Consider the following 13,726-nt stretch of genomic DNA (forward strand, 5'->3'; position numbering starts at 1 on the left):
TAGACAAGCAATTAAAACAAAGTTTATTAGTCTTAACAAACTCCATTCGTTTTTGCACTGGTAAGTTTAAAAAAATAGAACACTTGTGTAAAAAATGATCTTCTTTACAAAATAAGCAAGTAGAATTAGTCATCAGAGAAGTAACCCTGTTATACACTGGTTTATCTGATTTATGCGTTTTACTAATTAAAGGTTTACTGTTCTGTAATGTTCTAGCGTAATTCTTCAAAAATTCTATCAGGTCATTTAACTTTGGTATTTCGTCTTTTTTTTAATTGACGCTCCCACCACAACTTTGTCGAAACATCCAAGTTTTTGCAAAATAATATACATCAACAAAGTATCGCTAAAATCATCTATCCTTTGATCTAACATTTCCAATGAGCGAGTTATTTCGTTTACATTATCTACTAAATTTAATATCGATGATGCAGATTCTGTTTGTACTTGTGAAATGTTAAGAATTCTTTTAATAAAAGCAAATATCTGTTCTCTTTTATTAGAAAATCTATCTTCTAGTAAATTCCAAGCAATACTGAAATTTTGATCAGCTATGGGAATTGACTGAATAATGCGATAAGCATCATTTTTCAAAGAACTCTTTAAATATTGTAATTTTTGAACTCCAGATAGATTTCGATTGTTGCGAACACTAGCGTTAAATAAATCTTTAAATGTTATCCATTCTGTTAAATTTCCGCTAAATGTGGGTAAAGATAATTTCGGTAACTTTAAATTTTCAGAGATTGATTCAGGTATGACAGGTTTTTGCATTTACGACCTTATAAATCTTTAACTTACGAATAATTTTTAAGTGAACCTCCTCAATTTTCTCTAAAATCGACTGTTCTTCCTCAGCGAAAGTGTCTATTTTATCATCATCACAATTTGTATAAATTTCTCTAAATAGAGTTTTAAAATCTTCCTTAAAGATTTTACATTTTTCTAAGATTAATTTAGCTTCAGCATTATCTAAGTTATCATAATCTATTCTCTCGATGAATTTCGTTAACTGTGTTTTCAAAATTTTCTTTCGTTTTTTTTTTTTTTTTTTTTTTTTTTCTATATCTGACATTTTGAAAATATTCTAAATTCTCGATTTTACTAATACTTTAATTACAATAAACTAGCAATAAATGTCAAATGCAATTAAAATGCGTTAACTATTTCACTCAGCTCGTGCACTGTATCCATTGCGAAACTCTTGAGAATTCTAAACCGAAAGTGCATTATCAACACCATTATGAACACATAGAATTCTTATTCACAAACGCGGCTTTTTCGAATCTCCGGCGTAGGACAGAACAAATAATGTAGCGTAGCGGTATCTTAAATTTAAATTAATAAACATAAGAATACATCTTTGCGAGTGGACTGTAGTTTAACTTTTTATTTTAGCGATTTCAGCTTTAGAACAAACACAACACAGCAAAAAGTAAAGCGAAAGATACAATTAGCGTTTGCAAGAATGCAAAAACAAAATGTGAGCTGCGCATACGATCTGCGCATTGCGAAATAATATCTCACAGACTGGCAGAAGACTCTAATGGCCGAAACAACTTACTTACTTTATAAGGTTCTAAGTATAATTTAGCTACTTTTTAAGGTTTCACTGCAATACAAATATAATGCCGTAAATGAAAACTATTACCTTAGAGATTGAATCAGACTTTTATGTTTGAAATTAATTAATAAAGAATAAATTATTAATTACATTTTTATTCTTGTTAATGCGAGAGACAAGCCTCGTGACCAAACATATAACAAAAAATAGAGAAACATCAAATATCATAAACATTATTATTAACACAAGAAAGAGTATCGCTTTTTTTCAAGCATCAAATATACGCTGGGTCAGGTCATTTTACAGTTAATGAGCATGATACAAAAGAAACCTGGTAAAAGGAGAGCAAGAAAAGTTAAAACGTCAACGCCTAAGGAGACAGGTATTGTGAAGTGTCAATGTAACAGAGTGTGTTACCATCTTGTGAATGAAACAGAGAAAATAATAACAGTATTAAAGTAGAAAAAGTTAATAAAGTAAATGGAAATTGATCTAAAAGCTTTCGTAAGCATTTTTCCCCGCCTTTTCCTGTCTTTGTAACAGCTGAAAGAGTTAATGCCTTTTCATGCTAGCATACCCAGCCCAGTTATGCCCAGTTAAAATTACTCATCAGTTACCCACCTAGAAGAAAATTAAAAATTATTTCATTAGCATCCATTTTGTGAGAATACAATGCTTTCAATGAAACAGTTAGTATGCACGCTCTTAAGAACACCTCCATTCTCTTTAGTAGTAATAATGTTATAAATAGAACGCTTTCTGTCTGCCATTTATGAAGCTAGTCATAGTTAGTAAAGTTAGGGAAAATTGCAAACAATGTGAGGAGGAATCTAAGAAATGTACTTATAGTACAGAAAAGTGGCTTTAATGAACCTCTGTGAAGCCATTTAAAACAGCTATTATTCAAAAGATACGAAAGAAAGTTGAAAATATAAAATATTACTTTGATGAACTGGTGTACATATCCAAATGATCAGAAGGTTGTTGATGCTTGTTCCTTGATCTATTGCACCAAGATATTTTACTGTACATTTATTTACAATTTATTTACAAGTCGTATGCCACCTGGCATATTTACAAGCGTTATGCCTCCTGGCATGTACATGATAGACATATTCTGCCACCTGGCATGTGAATTGATACATCATACTAGTTTTCTGCCACCTGACAGATACGATGCAATTACCTCAATTAGCGGTAATACGCCCGACATTTTGGCGTGTCCGCTTCCCTTATGTTCTGCAACGCAACTAACTTTTTGTGCGGTGCGCCCTCTGGGCACAAATCACCGCAATCACCGAGGAGGCCAAAACATCCTCCCCCCCCCGATGAATTACATTCATCTTAATACAATCTTCAATATATGCAAAAAAGTAAATGAAAAATATAGAAACTGAAAACATACAAAAACCTTCAAAAAGTATAAAATTACATGTTACACTTACCAATCTTCTAGAAAAACATCTTATATCTTACTATATTGAAACGTTAACTATGAGGGTTAAACTAGAACAAACAAATAAAACTATTAGTACAATAAGAAATAAAAAAAATAATAAAACATATTCAATATGAAACAAACACTTAAGTTAATGTTCTTCAACTGGTAAAAGACACAGTTTGGTAATAGGACGTTTAATGTCCTCGTGCACAGTTTTTAGTCTGACATTATTGTCTCTTCCAGGAAACACTTCTATTACTCGCCCGAGTTTCCAACGTAATGAAGGCATATTATCTTCTTTAATGAGAACAAAGTCATTTAGACGAATATTTCTGCTAGGCTGTCTCCATTTGCTACGCTGCTGTATAGTTGGCACAGGTACTCTTTAGACCACCGCTTCCAAAACCCTTGGAACATCTGCTGTGTTAGTTGCCATCTTTGCAATGGAGACACTCGTACTTCGGTTAAATCTTGTTCCGGAACAGCTGTTAAAGAAGTCCCTATAATAAAGTGTCTAGGAGTCAAAGCTGTCAAATCATTGGGATCACTGGAGACCGGTGTTATTGGCCTCGAATTTAAGCATGCTTCAATTTGTGCAATTAGAGTTAGAAACTCTTCATAAGTCAAAATTTGAGTTCCAACACATTTCTTTAGATGCAGCTTCATAGATCTAACAGCTGCCTCCCATATACCACCATGATGTGGAGCAGCTGACGGGTTGAATATCCACCTTATGTTTTCATTTGCTAACCACCTTTGAAATTCTGAGGTTGACTGGACAGATGAAACTGCTTCCTTGAGGATTTTATTTGAACCTATAAAATTAGTTCCACAATCACTTCTTATTTCTTGAGGTTTTCCTCTCCTCGAAGCAAATCGTTTTAGAGCAGCTAGGAATGCTTCACTTGATAAGTCGCTAGCAATCTCAAAATGGATAGCCTTTGTAGCTAAACAAACGAAAATACAGATATAACATTTAATTGGTCTTATACCTCTTCCCCTTTTCATTTTCACAGAAAATGGGCCGGCATAATCAACGCCAACCTTTGAAAAGGTTCTACTTGGAATCACTCTACTTGCAGGTAGTTCTCTCATTAATTGAATAGATGTTACTGCTCGTACTCTGCAACATTTTATGCATTTCCAAATGCATTTTTTAATTTCATTCTTTGCACTTATTATCCAGTATTTCTGTCTTATTGCGGATAACATTAAATGCAACCCTCCGTGTAAATGTTTTTCGTGATAATGCTGTATCATTAATTTTGTGAAGTGATTATTATTTGGCAATATAATGGGATGTTTACTTTCTCTGGTAATTTCTGCGTTTCTTAATCTACCTCCTACTCTTAAAATTTCGTTTTCATCTAGAAATGGATTAAGTGTAATGATTTTGCTTTTAGTTTTAATCGGTTGTTCTGTCTTTAAAGCCTTAATTTCTTCTGAAAATTCATTAAGTTGAACATTTCTTATAATAAATTCTGAAGCCTTCCGTAACTCATAGGCGGTAAGCACACCAGATTGCTTTTCACGAGCGGATTTACAGTTGTTCACGAAGCGCAGAACATAAGCCATTATTCCCAGTACTTTGTTTAAATTTCCGTACAGTTCAAGATTTAGTAACGGTTCTGTAGATTCCACAAGTGTTTTCAAAGTAACACATTTACGTTCTTCACTAACATTTTGCAAGTCAGCTTCCGTATTCATTTCGTTTATGTGATGTCGAATATCTACTTCTGAAAGCCAGGGTGGCCCAGAAAACCAATCACTATCATTAATTAGAGCTTCAGCATCCACCCCCCTCGTAAGTTTATCAGCAGGGTTTGCCTTCCCACTGCAAAAGTACCAACTGTTTAAAATTGTTTTCTCCTTGATTTCTACCACACGATTTCTAACAAATTGTTTCCACTCGTTGGCAGATCCCTTGATCCAGTGAATGCAAATTTGGGAATCAGGCCAGTAAAATATATTTCCGTTATCCAACTGCGGAAATATCGATTGCAAATACGAACCTAATCTTGCAGAAATTAATGTTCCCAAAAGTTCAAGCCTAGGGAGTGTTACCCATTTTAATGGAGCCAAACGGGATTTCGACATTATGAAACTTGTTTTACATTTATTTTTCTTCTTAAATCTAAAATATGCTACGGCACCATAACACTTGGGACTGGCATCAGAAAATATGTGAACTTCTATAAACTTCCAACACATATCACTGAAGTACTGTCTGGGAATTTCGAAAAGCTTTATTTTTTCAACTTCTTTTAACCATTCCTGAAATATGAATTCTGTATCAAGGGGAACACTTTCGTCCCATTGAATACCCTTTTCCCACATAGTTTGCATTAAGAGTTTAACTCGAACAGTAAATGGATTCATAATTCCCAAGGGATCAAAGAGCATACCACATGCTGCTAAACTGATGCGTTTAGTTACTTTGAGATTTTGTAATTTCTCAAACTGAGATACATCTATTTTCAAATTATCATTGACATTGTCCCAGATAAGACCTAAAACTTTCAACGGTACCAACGGTACCAAAGAGTCTTCAGATGTTTCACGAGAGTCAATTCCATTAAGTTTCCATAGTTCATTCAGCTCAGGTGAGTTTGAAACCCATCTACGTAGATTCATACTGGCCTCGCTAAGAATGAAACTCATGTCCTTGCTTAAATGTAAGGCCTTTGCTACATTAATTGTCCCAGAAATTAAATCATCCACGTAAAGCTCTTTCAACATACTACATGCCTCTTCGTAGGCATCTTCATACTTTTTTAAATGCAGTCTTATTGTAGCTGTTAATAAATAAGGTGAGCACTTGACCCCGAAAGGAACTCGATTGTGTTGGAGAACTTGTAAGTTGGGATTATTGTGATCGAGATTTGACCCTTCTTCATTTATCCACAAAAACTTTAAAAAATCTTTATCTTCTTTAGCTAAGCCTACCTCTAAAAATGCACGCTGAATGTCGGCACAAAACGCAATTGAATTTACCCTGAATTTAATGATAATCTTTAGCAAATCAGGATTTAAATTAGGTCCGCTTTCCAAACAATCATTCAATGATAAATTTCCCTTACTTTTAGAAGAAGCGTCAAAAATATTCGAACCTTTGTAGAATCCTTCTGCTCGCGCACTACCGCGTGATGAGGCATGTAATACCCCGTTTTCAAACTACTATTTAAATACGTATCTACCCGTTCCACTATACCATCTCTCAAGTGTTCATTAATTATCTCATTATATTTTAAATATAGCTCGCTATTTTTCTGAAACTTATTATTCAAAAATTGTAAGCGCTGTTTCGCGATTTCATAATTGTTATTTAAACCTTCAACACCCTCTTTCCACAATAATCGAGTTTCATACCTTTTATTCTTGTAAGTTGTATTTCGTTCAAATGACTCTAAAATTTCTTTACCTGATAGAGATATTTCTTTATCCGAACTTATCCCAATTACTGCGTCCTTATAATTTGATCCTTCGTCCTTGCCTTGAATCACGAAACCGAAAGTGCTTTCTGTTGCGACTAATTTTTTACAAATCTTCACGTTTCGTTCTCCTAAATTTTCCCAAATATAATCCGAACCTATTAATACTTGAATTTCGTCACTCGTACCAGCATCTGCTAATTCTATTCCCTTCTCAAACGCTTTCTGTCGTATCCACGAAGAAGGAACTTTTACTTGCCCTAGTGTTATAGAATCAATGACTATTGCGTTAATTTTTATCTTTTTATTGGGATGGTTTACATTTTGCAATACTATTTCTACGATATCATACAAGCGTTCTTTTGCATCTTTGCATCCAAATGTGAAAATAATAAGCGCTTCTTTATTAATAATTTTCAACCCCAGTGAATCAACCACTTCTCGTAAGATGAATGACTTTGTTGACCCTGAATCTAGCATACAACATAATTCCTTTTCGTTTCCCCCTTTACACCTAACTGTTGCCGAAAACGTCTGTAAAAGAACGGAAGTCGGTGGTTTAATTTTGTTATTATTTTCATTACATAAGAGCGAAAGAGAAGCTTCAGGGATTGGCGTTTGTTTCGTCTGATTGGAAGTATCCGTCTCTAAACCTTTTGATGCGGCGTCACATATTAACGAATTATGTAAACCTTGGACATTGCACAGTCTGCATTTTTCATCTTCATGAGCACAGAAACGCCTTGGATGCCCATTCGAAAAGCAAATAAAACATAAACCTCGATCCATTAATGCCTTTCGGCGAGCCTTTAAATCAAGTGCGCAATCATGATTCATATGACAAGCAGATAAACAAAATATGCAGACATTTTGATTCTCTTTCTTAGGCGTGGTAGAGAACTTTAGATATTGATTAAAATGTGATTTTTGAAAGTATTTACAGGGAGTTTCGCTTTGACTAGTTAATACTGAAGCACCTTGCTTATTCGTACTGTAATCATTTCTTTTAGAATGCATGTAAGATTTATTTTGATAACCTTGATGGGAACTTTTGTTTCGTATTGATGTTTCATTTACATCAAAATTTTTAGAACGCGCTAACATCATTGATGTTTCCCTACATTCCACTTCCGTTTTCAAGAACGTTAGTAGTTCATTAACATCGAAATTTTGTTTATCACTTTTTTTCCTAGTGAATTCTAGAGCTAAATTCTCGGGTATTAACTTTAACAAAATATGGGATAATAAATGTCCATAAGAACCACTAGTAACATTTAAAGAATTTAAATTCCTTATTTGTATTTCTATATCGTCATAAAGTTTCCTCAAAGAAGCCGTATTTCCGGAATATTTTACAGGTTCTAAACTCAACAATTTATTCATATGCGCATTAATTAGCAGGTCATCTCTGCCGAAACGGTTTTTTAGTATATCATCAGCCACCGTATAGTTTTCACTAGTAAATGTTAATCCACTAATAGCATTTAAAGCTAAACCTCCCAAAAGCGATTTTAAATAACAAAACTTGTCAACCGAACTGAGACTTTCGTTTTGGTGAATGGAATTACTAAACCGATTCCAGAATTCAAGCCAAGAACAAGGATCACCGTAATATTTTGTAATCGTTAATTTTGGCAATTTTAAAGTATTAACTTCACAAGTTTTCAACTTCGGAGATATAGTTTCCTCACTAGAATTTCTAGATTCAACTTTACACGCGTTTTTTCTTAATTTTTTCTTAATTTTACATTTAAAACTTATAATTCTTTCCTGATATTCCTGCGCAGAAATTACTTCTGTTTCTAACTCCTGTTCCGTAATTATAAGTTTTTCAATCTCAGAATCGTATTGTTTCAACAACTGCGATTTTTCAAGTAACATTTCGAGTAGTTCTTTTAATTTCTCATCCGCGGTTTCACCCTCTTCTAACAATGCAGAATCTATTTTACTCATCAACTTGGTAGTTAAGTTACGCGTCACCGTACGCAACTTCTTTGCCTTATTCATTACCTCCATTTTACCATTAGATTCTATCAACTATAATAATCATCAAGATTTTTATTCAACAATTCTATTCAAAACTGGAAAAATGAAAATGGGCCTACCTCGAATTTCTTCGCGTTAAATCCTGGCTTTTCAGTCATGAACTCACTAATTTTCTTCGTCCATTCTTCATCTCCACAAATCAAGTCCGGTGTCACCAAAAAAAAAAAAAAAAAAAAATGTACATATCCAAATGATCAGAAGGTTGTTGATGCTTGTTCCTTGATCTATTGCACCAAGATATTTTACTGTACATTTATTTACAATTTATTTACAAGTCGTATGCCACCTGGCATATTTACAAGCATTATGCCTCCTGGCATGCACATGATAGACATATTCTGCCACCTGGCATGTGAATTGATACATCATACTAGTTTTCTGCCACCTGACAGATACGATGCAATTACCTCAATTAGCGGTAATACGCCCGACATTTTGGCGTGTCCGCTTCCCTTATGTTCTGCAACACAACTAACTTTTTGTGCGGTGCGCCCTCTGGGCACAAATCACCGCAATCACCGAGGAGGCCAAAACAACTGGCTTCCAGCATAAAAATCACAGCAACTGTCTATTGAACGACACCAGCTCAATAAAGACTCGTTGCTTCAACTGCCAAAGTGTGTCGATGATTTCTACACTGTGGAATCCATGGTTAAAACTACCATGACGAATACAATATAATTTTTTTAAGTCAAAAGATAGTCACAGAGCGGCATTAGCAACCGTGCAACAGAAGACAGTGATTTAATCATAAATGCGCGTTCTTGTGCTAATAAAATCAACTACAGTTCGCGGAGATACGGCTAAACAGAAACATTCCAGTTCAATTTAAACCGTGTAATAGTAGTCAAAGACAATTTAAATATACACGAAGCTGGCTCAGTAACTCCACCAGCGTTTCAAATTCAAATGCCGGCAGATGTATACCGGAAAGCCGAATGATTACAACTTCTCAAAGCTAATAGGAAACATGCACGTAAAAAACAGAAACAGGCTCTGTCTTACAGTACAAAACCTTAGATTAAATACTAGCTAACGGATTTGCATTCTGATCAGCAAACGGGAGGAAGAAGTTATAGTAACGGCTGAAATTATAAATAACTGAGACACAATAACACACCGAATAAATACTAATTCAGAAGTCAAACAACAAAAATCAGCGTTATATTTACAAAATTTTCACAGGACTAGTTTCGATGGTTTTTACCGAACCACCATTCTCAGCTGCAAAACCACAAATGAACAAGATAGGAAATAATGATTAGATAAGATAAGAAAGCCTGGACAAGAATAAGCAAGTGGCGCCATCTGTTGGTGATTAGGATCGTTAACTAACGATCCTAATTCCAATCCAAATTTGCCTTCAGCCTTTAAAGAAATTATGTTTCAGTTCAGGTTTCACCAACAGATGGCGCCACTTGCTTATTCTTGTCCAGGCTTTCTTATCTAATTATTATTTCCTATCTTGTTCATTTGCGGTTTTGCAGCTGAGGATGGTGGTTCGGTAAAAATCCATCGAAACTAGTCCTGTGAAAATTTTGTAAATATAACGCTGATTTTTGTTGTTTGACTTCTGAATTAGTATAAATAACTGGTTAATTCAAAGTAATAACTTTATAAGGTGTTCGTAATGTAAGCAGGACTGATGAGATCTGAATAAAAATTATTTCCCTCCCCCCCCTCCGGACAAAACAAAATTACACTTCCTGCTCAAAAAGGAAGCAACAAAAGTAAAACAAAATCTATCTAATGGATATGCCTGAAATTGATTCAAGATTCATTGTATTGTGGCATTACTAGATCACATAGCAAACAATAAAGCAAAGATATACAAAAACACATGTATTACGACCTTCGCATCGCAAACACGTGTAATATAACATTCCAAATGGGTCAGAAGAATGCAACGGATATATCACGCTAATAACGATTATGATATCCTGTAGCCTAAATGCATGCTTGATAACAGCGAGGCAAGCTGGCTATAGCATCTTCGATTGCTTGTTGTTGCAGAAGAGCCCATCCCTATAGTCATACCTGTCGGAATCGTGGAGAGTGCCTGGCGGCACACTGCGACCTGCTATCCGTAGTCCCAACACGTTCAACATATCTTCTATGGAATACAGGTTCGGTGATCTAACAAGCCACTTTACTTAATTTTTTCAATAAAATTAAATTTTATGAATTGGTAATGATAGATTTATTTAATAAATGTACTGTTAATAAATATAAGTATAATTATTTTTCGTGCTTTAAATTCTACCAAGGAATGTTTATAGCAGACAATAAAAAGTGGACGCAAAAAATAAATTAAAAAAGAAAACAAAACAAAAAGTCTGAAAAATCTCATTTTAACGGGTTTGTTAAGATGTTTTTTTTACGCTCTTGCTGAGCTCGCAGTCTGCCAGTCTGCTTTTGCACTCACTCACTCCTGCTAACCAATTTCTTTTTACCGTTGTAACTTTGTTATTAAGCATTACTTTCTTCGCAATTACGCCATATTAAATTCAATAGCAAAATTTACAAAACTTTTAAAAGTAGCATGCGTTTAGAATTCTCGATGAAGCGTTAAGTGTCGGCAAACATTTTTTCTATTTTATTATTCTTTTCTCAGCTTATCATGTCAATGTACAGTTTTCTTAGTAAGATGGCTTACAAAATTTCTTTCTATCTTTTTATTATTAACGCTTTTTTGTGTTAAATTTATTAATTAAATATCATGTTCTTCTCACGTATGCAACATAAAATTCAGTTGAATAACAAAATAACAAAATATTTAATAACAGCATATCTTTAGAGTATCCGACATAACAGTATCGCACGTTGGGAATAGCACTATTTTAATCCGTATAGTGTTGCCACTACTCGCTTGAAAATCGTTGAGTTTATTAAAAATTCATTTAAAGATTTACAAAATATGAAATACAAAATTCAAAATTCGGGCTTCCAAGTGCCCATCTTTGGCCACCATTTTCTCCCACAGTGCTAGAAACATTCATACAGGTTCTTCATTATTTAATTTCTCTGAATATAATATAGGGCGATAATATTTGAAGTATAGTGATTGAACATTTTAGTGATTTGACGCAAAATGCTGTTTCGAGGCTAATAGTCCTTCTGGGTTAATGTCCCTTTGAATTAATTATAGTTTTTCATCATTTTAATTCATTTTAAAATTTTCATTCTTTATATTAAAATTTTCATATTTCAAAATTTTCTTTTTTTGTTTTTATGAGTAACATAAATGTTCTTGTTGTGTTACCGTAATGGGAAACTTTTAAATAATAAGATATAAAACATTTTTAAAGTTAACTCTCGTTTTCGAAGTGTTACATTGTAATGTACAACTTTCAAAATAGATATTTTTTTTAATAGTAAAATTAGCAGTTTTTCTTCAGTGCGAAAATTTGTTTTTCATTCCCATATCAGTCAATAACTCTAATGATAGCTATTCTGTAAATAAAGCCATTTTAAACTTAGCAATTGTTTTTGAATTCCAATGACCATTGCACGTGTTCCAGTTACAGTCAGATGTGTGCTACTTTTTTTTGCTTGTTTATTTTTACTTCGAACTTCGTCCTGCAGACGATCGAACTTGGTCTAAATGACGTAATCTTGGTTGTCTCTTAAGTAAGTCCTGTTCTAATAAACGCGCGGATTAGAAAGTGTTTTTCTCAATACAAGTAAATAGCACCAAGTTCTGACATTAAAGAAATTTTATATAAACTGCTAGCAGTCGGGCGTCAAATTGAGCGGAAGAGTGATTGTTTTTGCATTCTTTTTTTCGAAAAGAGGAAAAATGTTGGACGGAATAGAGATAGATGCAACATTTAAAATGGTAAGAAATGTCATTTCATATTTCATTAAATTTCTGTACGCAAATTATTTCTTGCTTGTTTCTTGAAAAATTTTAATTCGATAATCATCTTGTTTCGAATGCTGTTAATTTGATTTAAAACTGATTTGATTAGGGAATTTCGGTAATTTTTATGTATTTATAGTTCATTATTAGGATACAGAAAAGTTATCTCATGTGTTTCATTTCATTTTATAATGAATTCATGAAATAATGGTTTTCATTTTAAGGTGGAAATTAAACATACTATTGTGAACGCGAATTGTGCAATCGAGATATATAAGAAAAACACCACATTAGGCGTAACTGTTATGAATTACAATAATAGTGTAAAACTTTTATAAAAATTAGTAATTGGACACACTTTATTAATTACATAAATTATTGATATTATGTAAAGAAAAATGAAAATATATAAGATGGCTTTATGCCAGTTTTTAAATCGTCAAGTGATCTTTAATTATCGTATTAAACTCTCAATATCATCCTAATTAAACGTTTTCAATCTCTAATTTTTTTCAGTCTTTAAGTATTTTTAAATCTTAAGTATATAATATTCGTATGTTTAAAGTTGATTTGTATGCTTTTATGCTTGCTAAGCATTAAAATTTGTAAGTAATATAAATTAAAGATCCGTTATTATAGTACTTTTAATAGTTCTCAAAATTGGCGATTTGTCAGATTCCGTGCATAATTAATGTGACTGTAGAGCATAAGGAACATATACATTATTGTACTACAAGGCAGTTCCAAGCCTTAAAATCTTGCTTAAGGTAATCTCCCTTACTCTCTGTGCTTCATTTACTTTCCGAATTATAATAGACCATTTTTTTATCGGTGTGACAACGCGAATATAAAAACAGAACTAATATTTTACTATTCGATTTATTGTTTCAGTTAGTGTTATCAATTAAAATATTTCCTGTAAAGATATTTTAATTTACATATAATAACTTTATTGCCATTTACAAGGAAATTTTTTAAAACTTTTTGTAAAGATTAATTAGCTGGGCTGGAAAAAAAAACAGCAGTAATTTTTAAAAGTTCTTTCAGCATTTCAGTTCTAATTTTTCAGCAGCACATACCTAACGATAACTGGCTAGATATTTTTTAGCAGAAGCACTTTCAAAGATGCACCACTATTGCCTTCATCAGCTGCAGCTAAAAATACTGTTGCCAACCAAGGTGAGATTTATATCAACTTTCGTCACATTTGCAGATGAAGAAGAGGATAGTGTTTGAATCGCTGAAACTGTTTCTGCTAAAATAAAATCTAGGCTAATAATTGCCGGCTTGCTTAAAGTCGGTTTTTCTATTGATTTGGCATTCTTCACATCTGTTATTTTATTAATATTTATACTCCAAAATAGTGATCAAAGATATTTCTC

The 13,726-nt window shown here is 33.3% G+C and overlaps 1 protein-coding gene across 1 annotated transcript in view; it reads left to right on the forward strand.

Annotated features, from left to right (window-relative positions):
- Positions 1–12,161: 12,161 nt before the first annotated feature.
- The window catches only part of LOC118194831 (fatty-acid amide hydrolase 2-like), a 159,029-nt gene continuing 157,464 nt past the window's right edge, over positions 12,162–13,726 (forward strand). The window contains exon 1 of the mRNA XM_035366032.2: positions 12,162–12,320. Coding sequence (XP_035221923.1) covers positions 12,282–12,320 — 39 coding nt within the window. The 5' untranslated portion in view covers positions 12,162–12,281. The remainder of the gene's footprint in view (positions 12,321–13,726) is intronic.

This window comes from Stegodyphus dumicola, chromosome 1 (assembly GCF_044657685.1).
Source record: "Stegodyphus dumicola isolate Sdum_Otavi_A_Nest chromosome 1, ASM4465768v1".
Lineage (NCBI taxonomy): Eukaryota > Metazoa > Arthropoda > Arachnida > Araneae > Eresidae > Stegodyphus > Stegodyphus dumicola.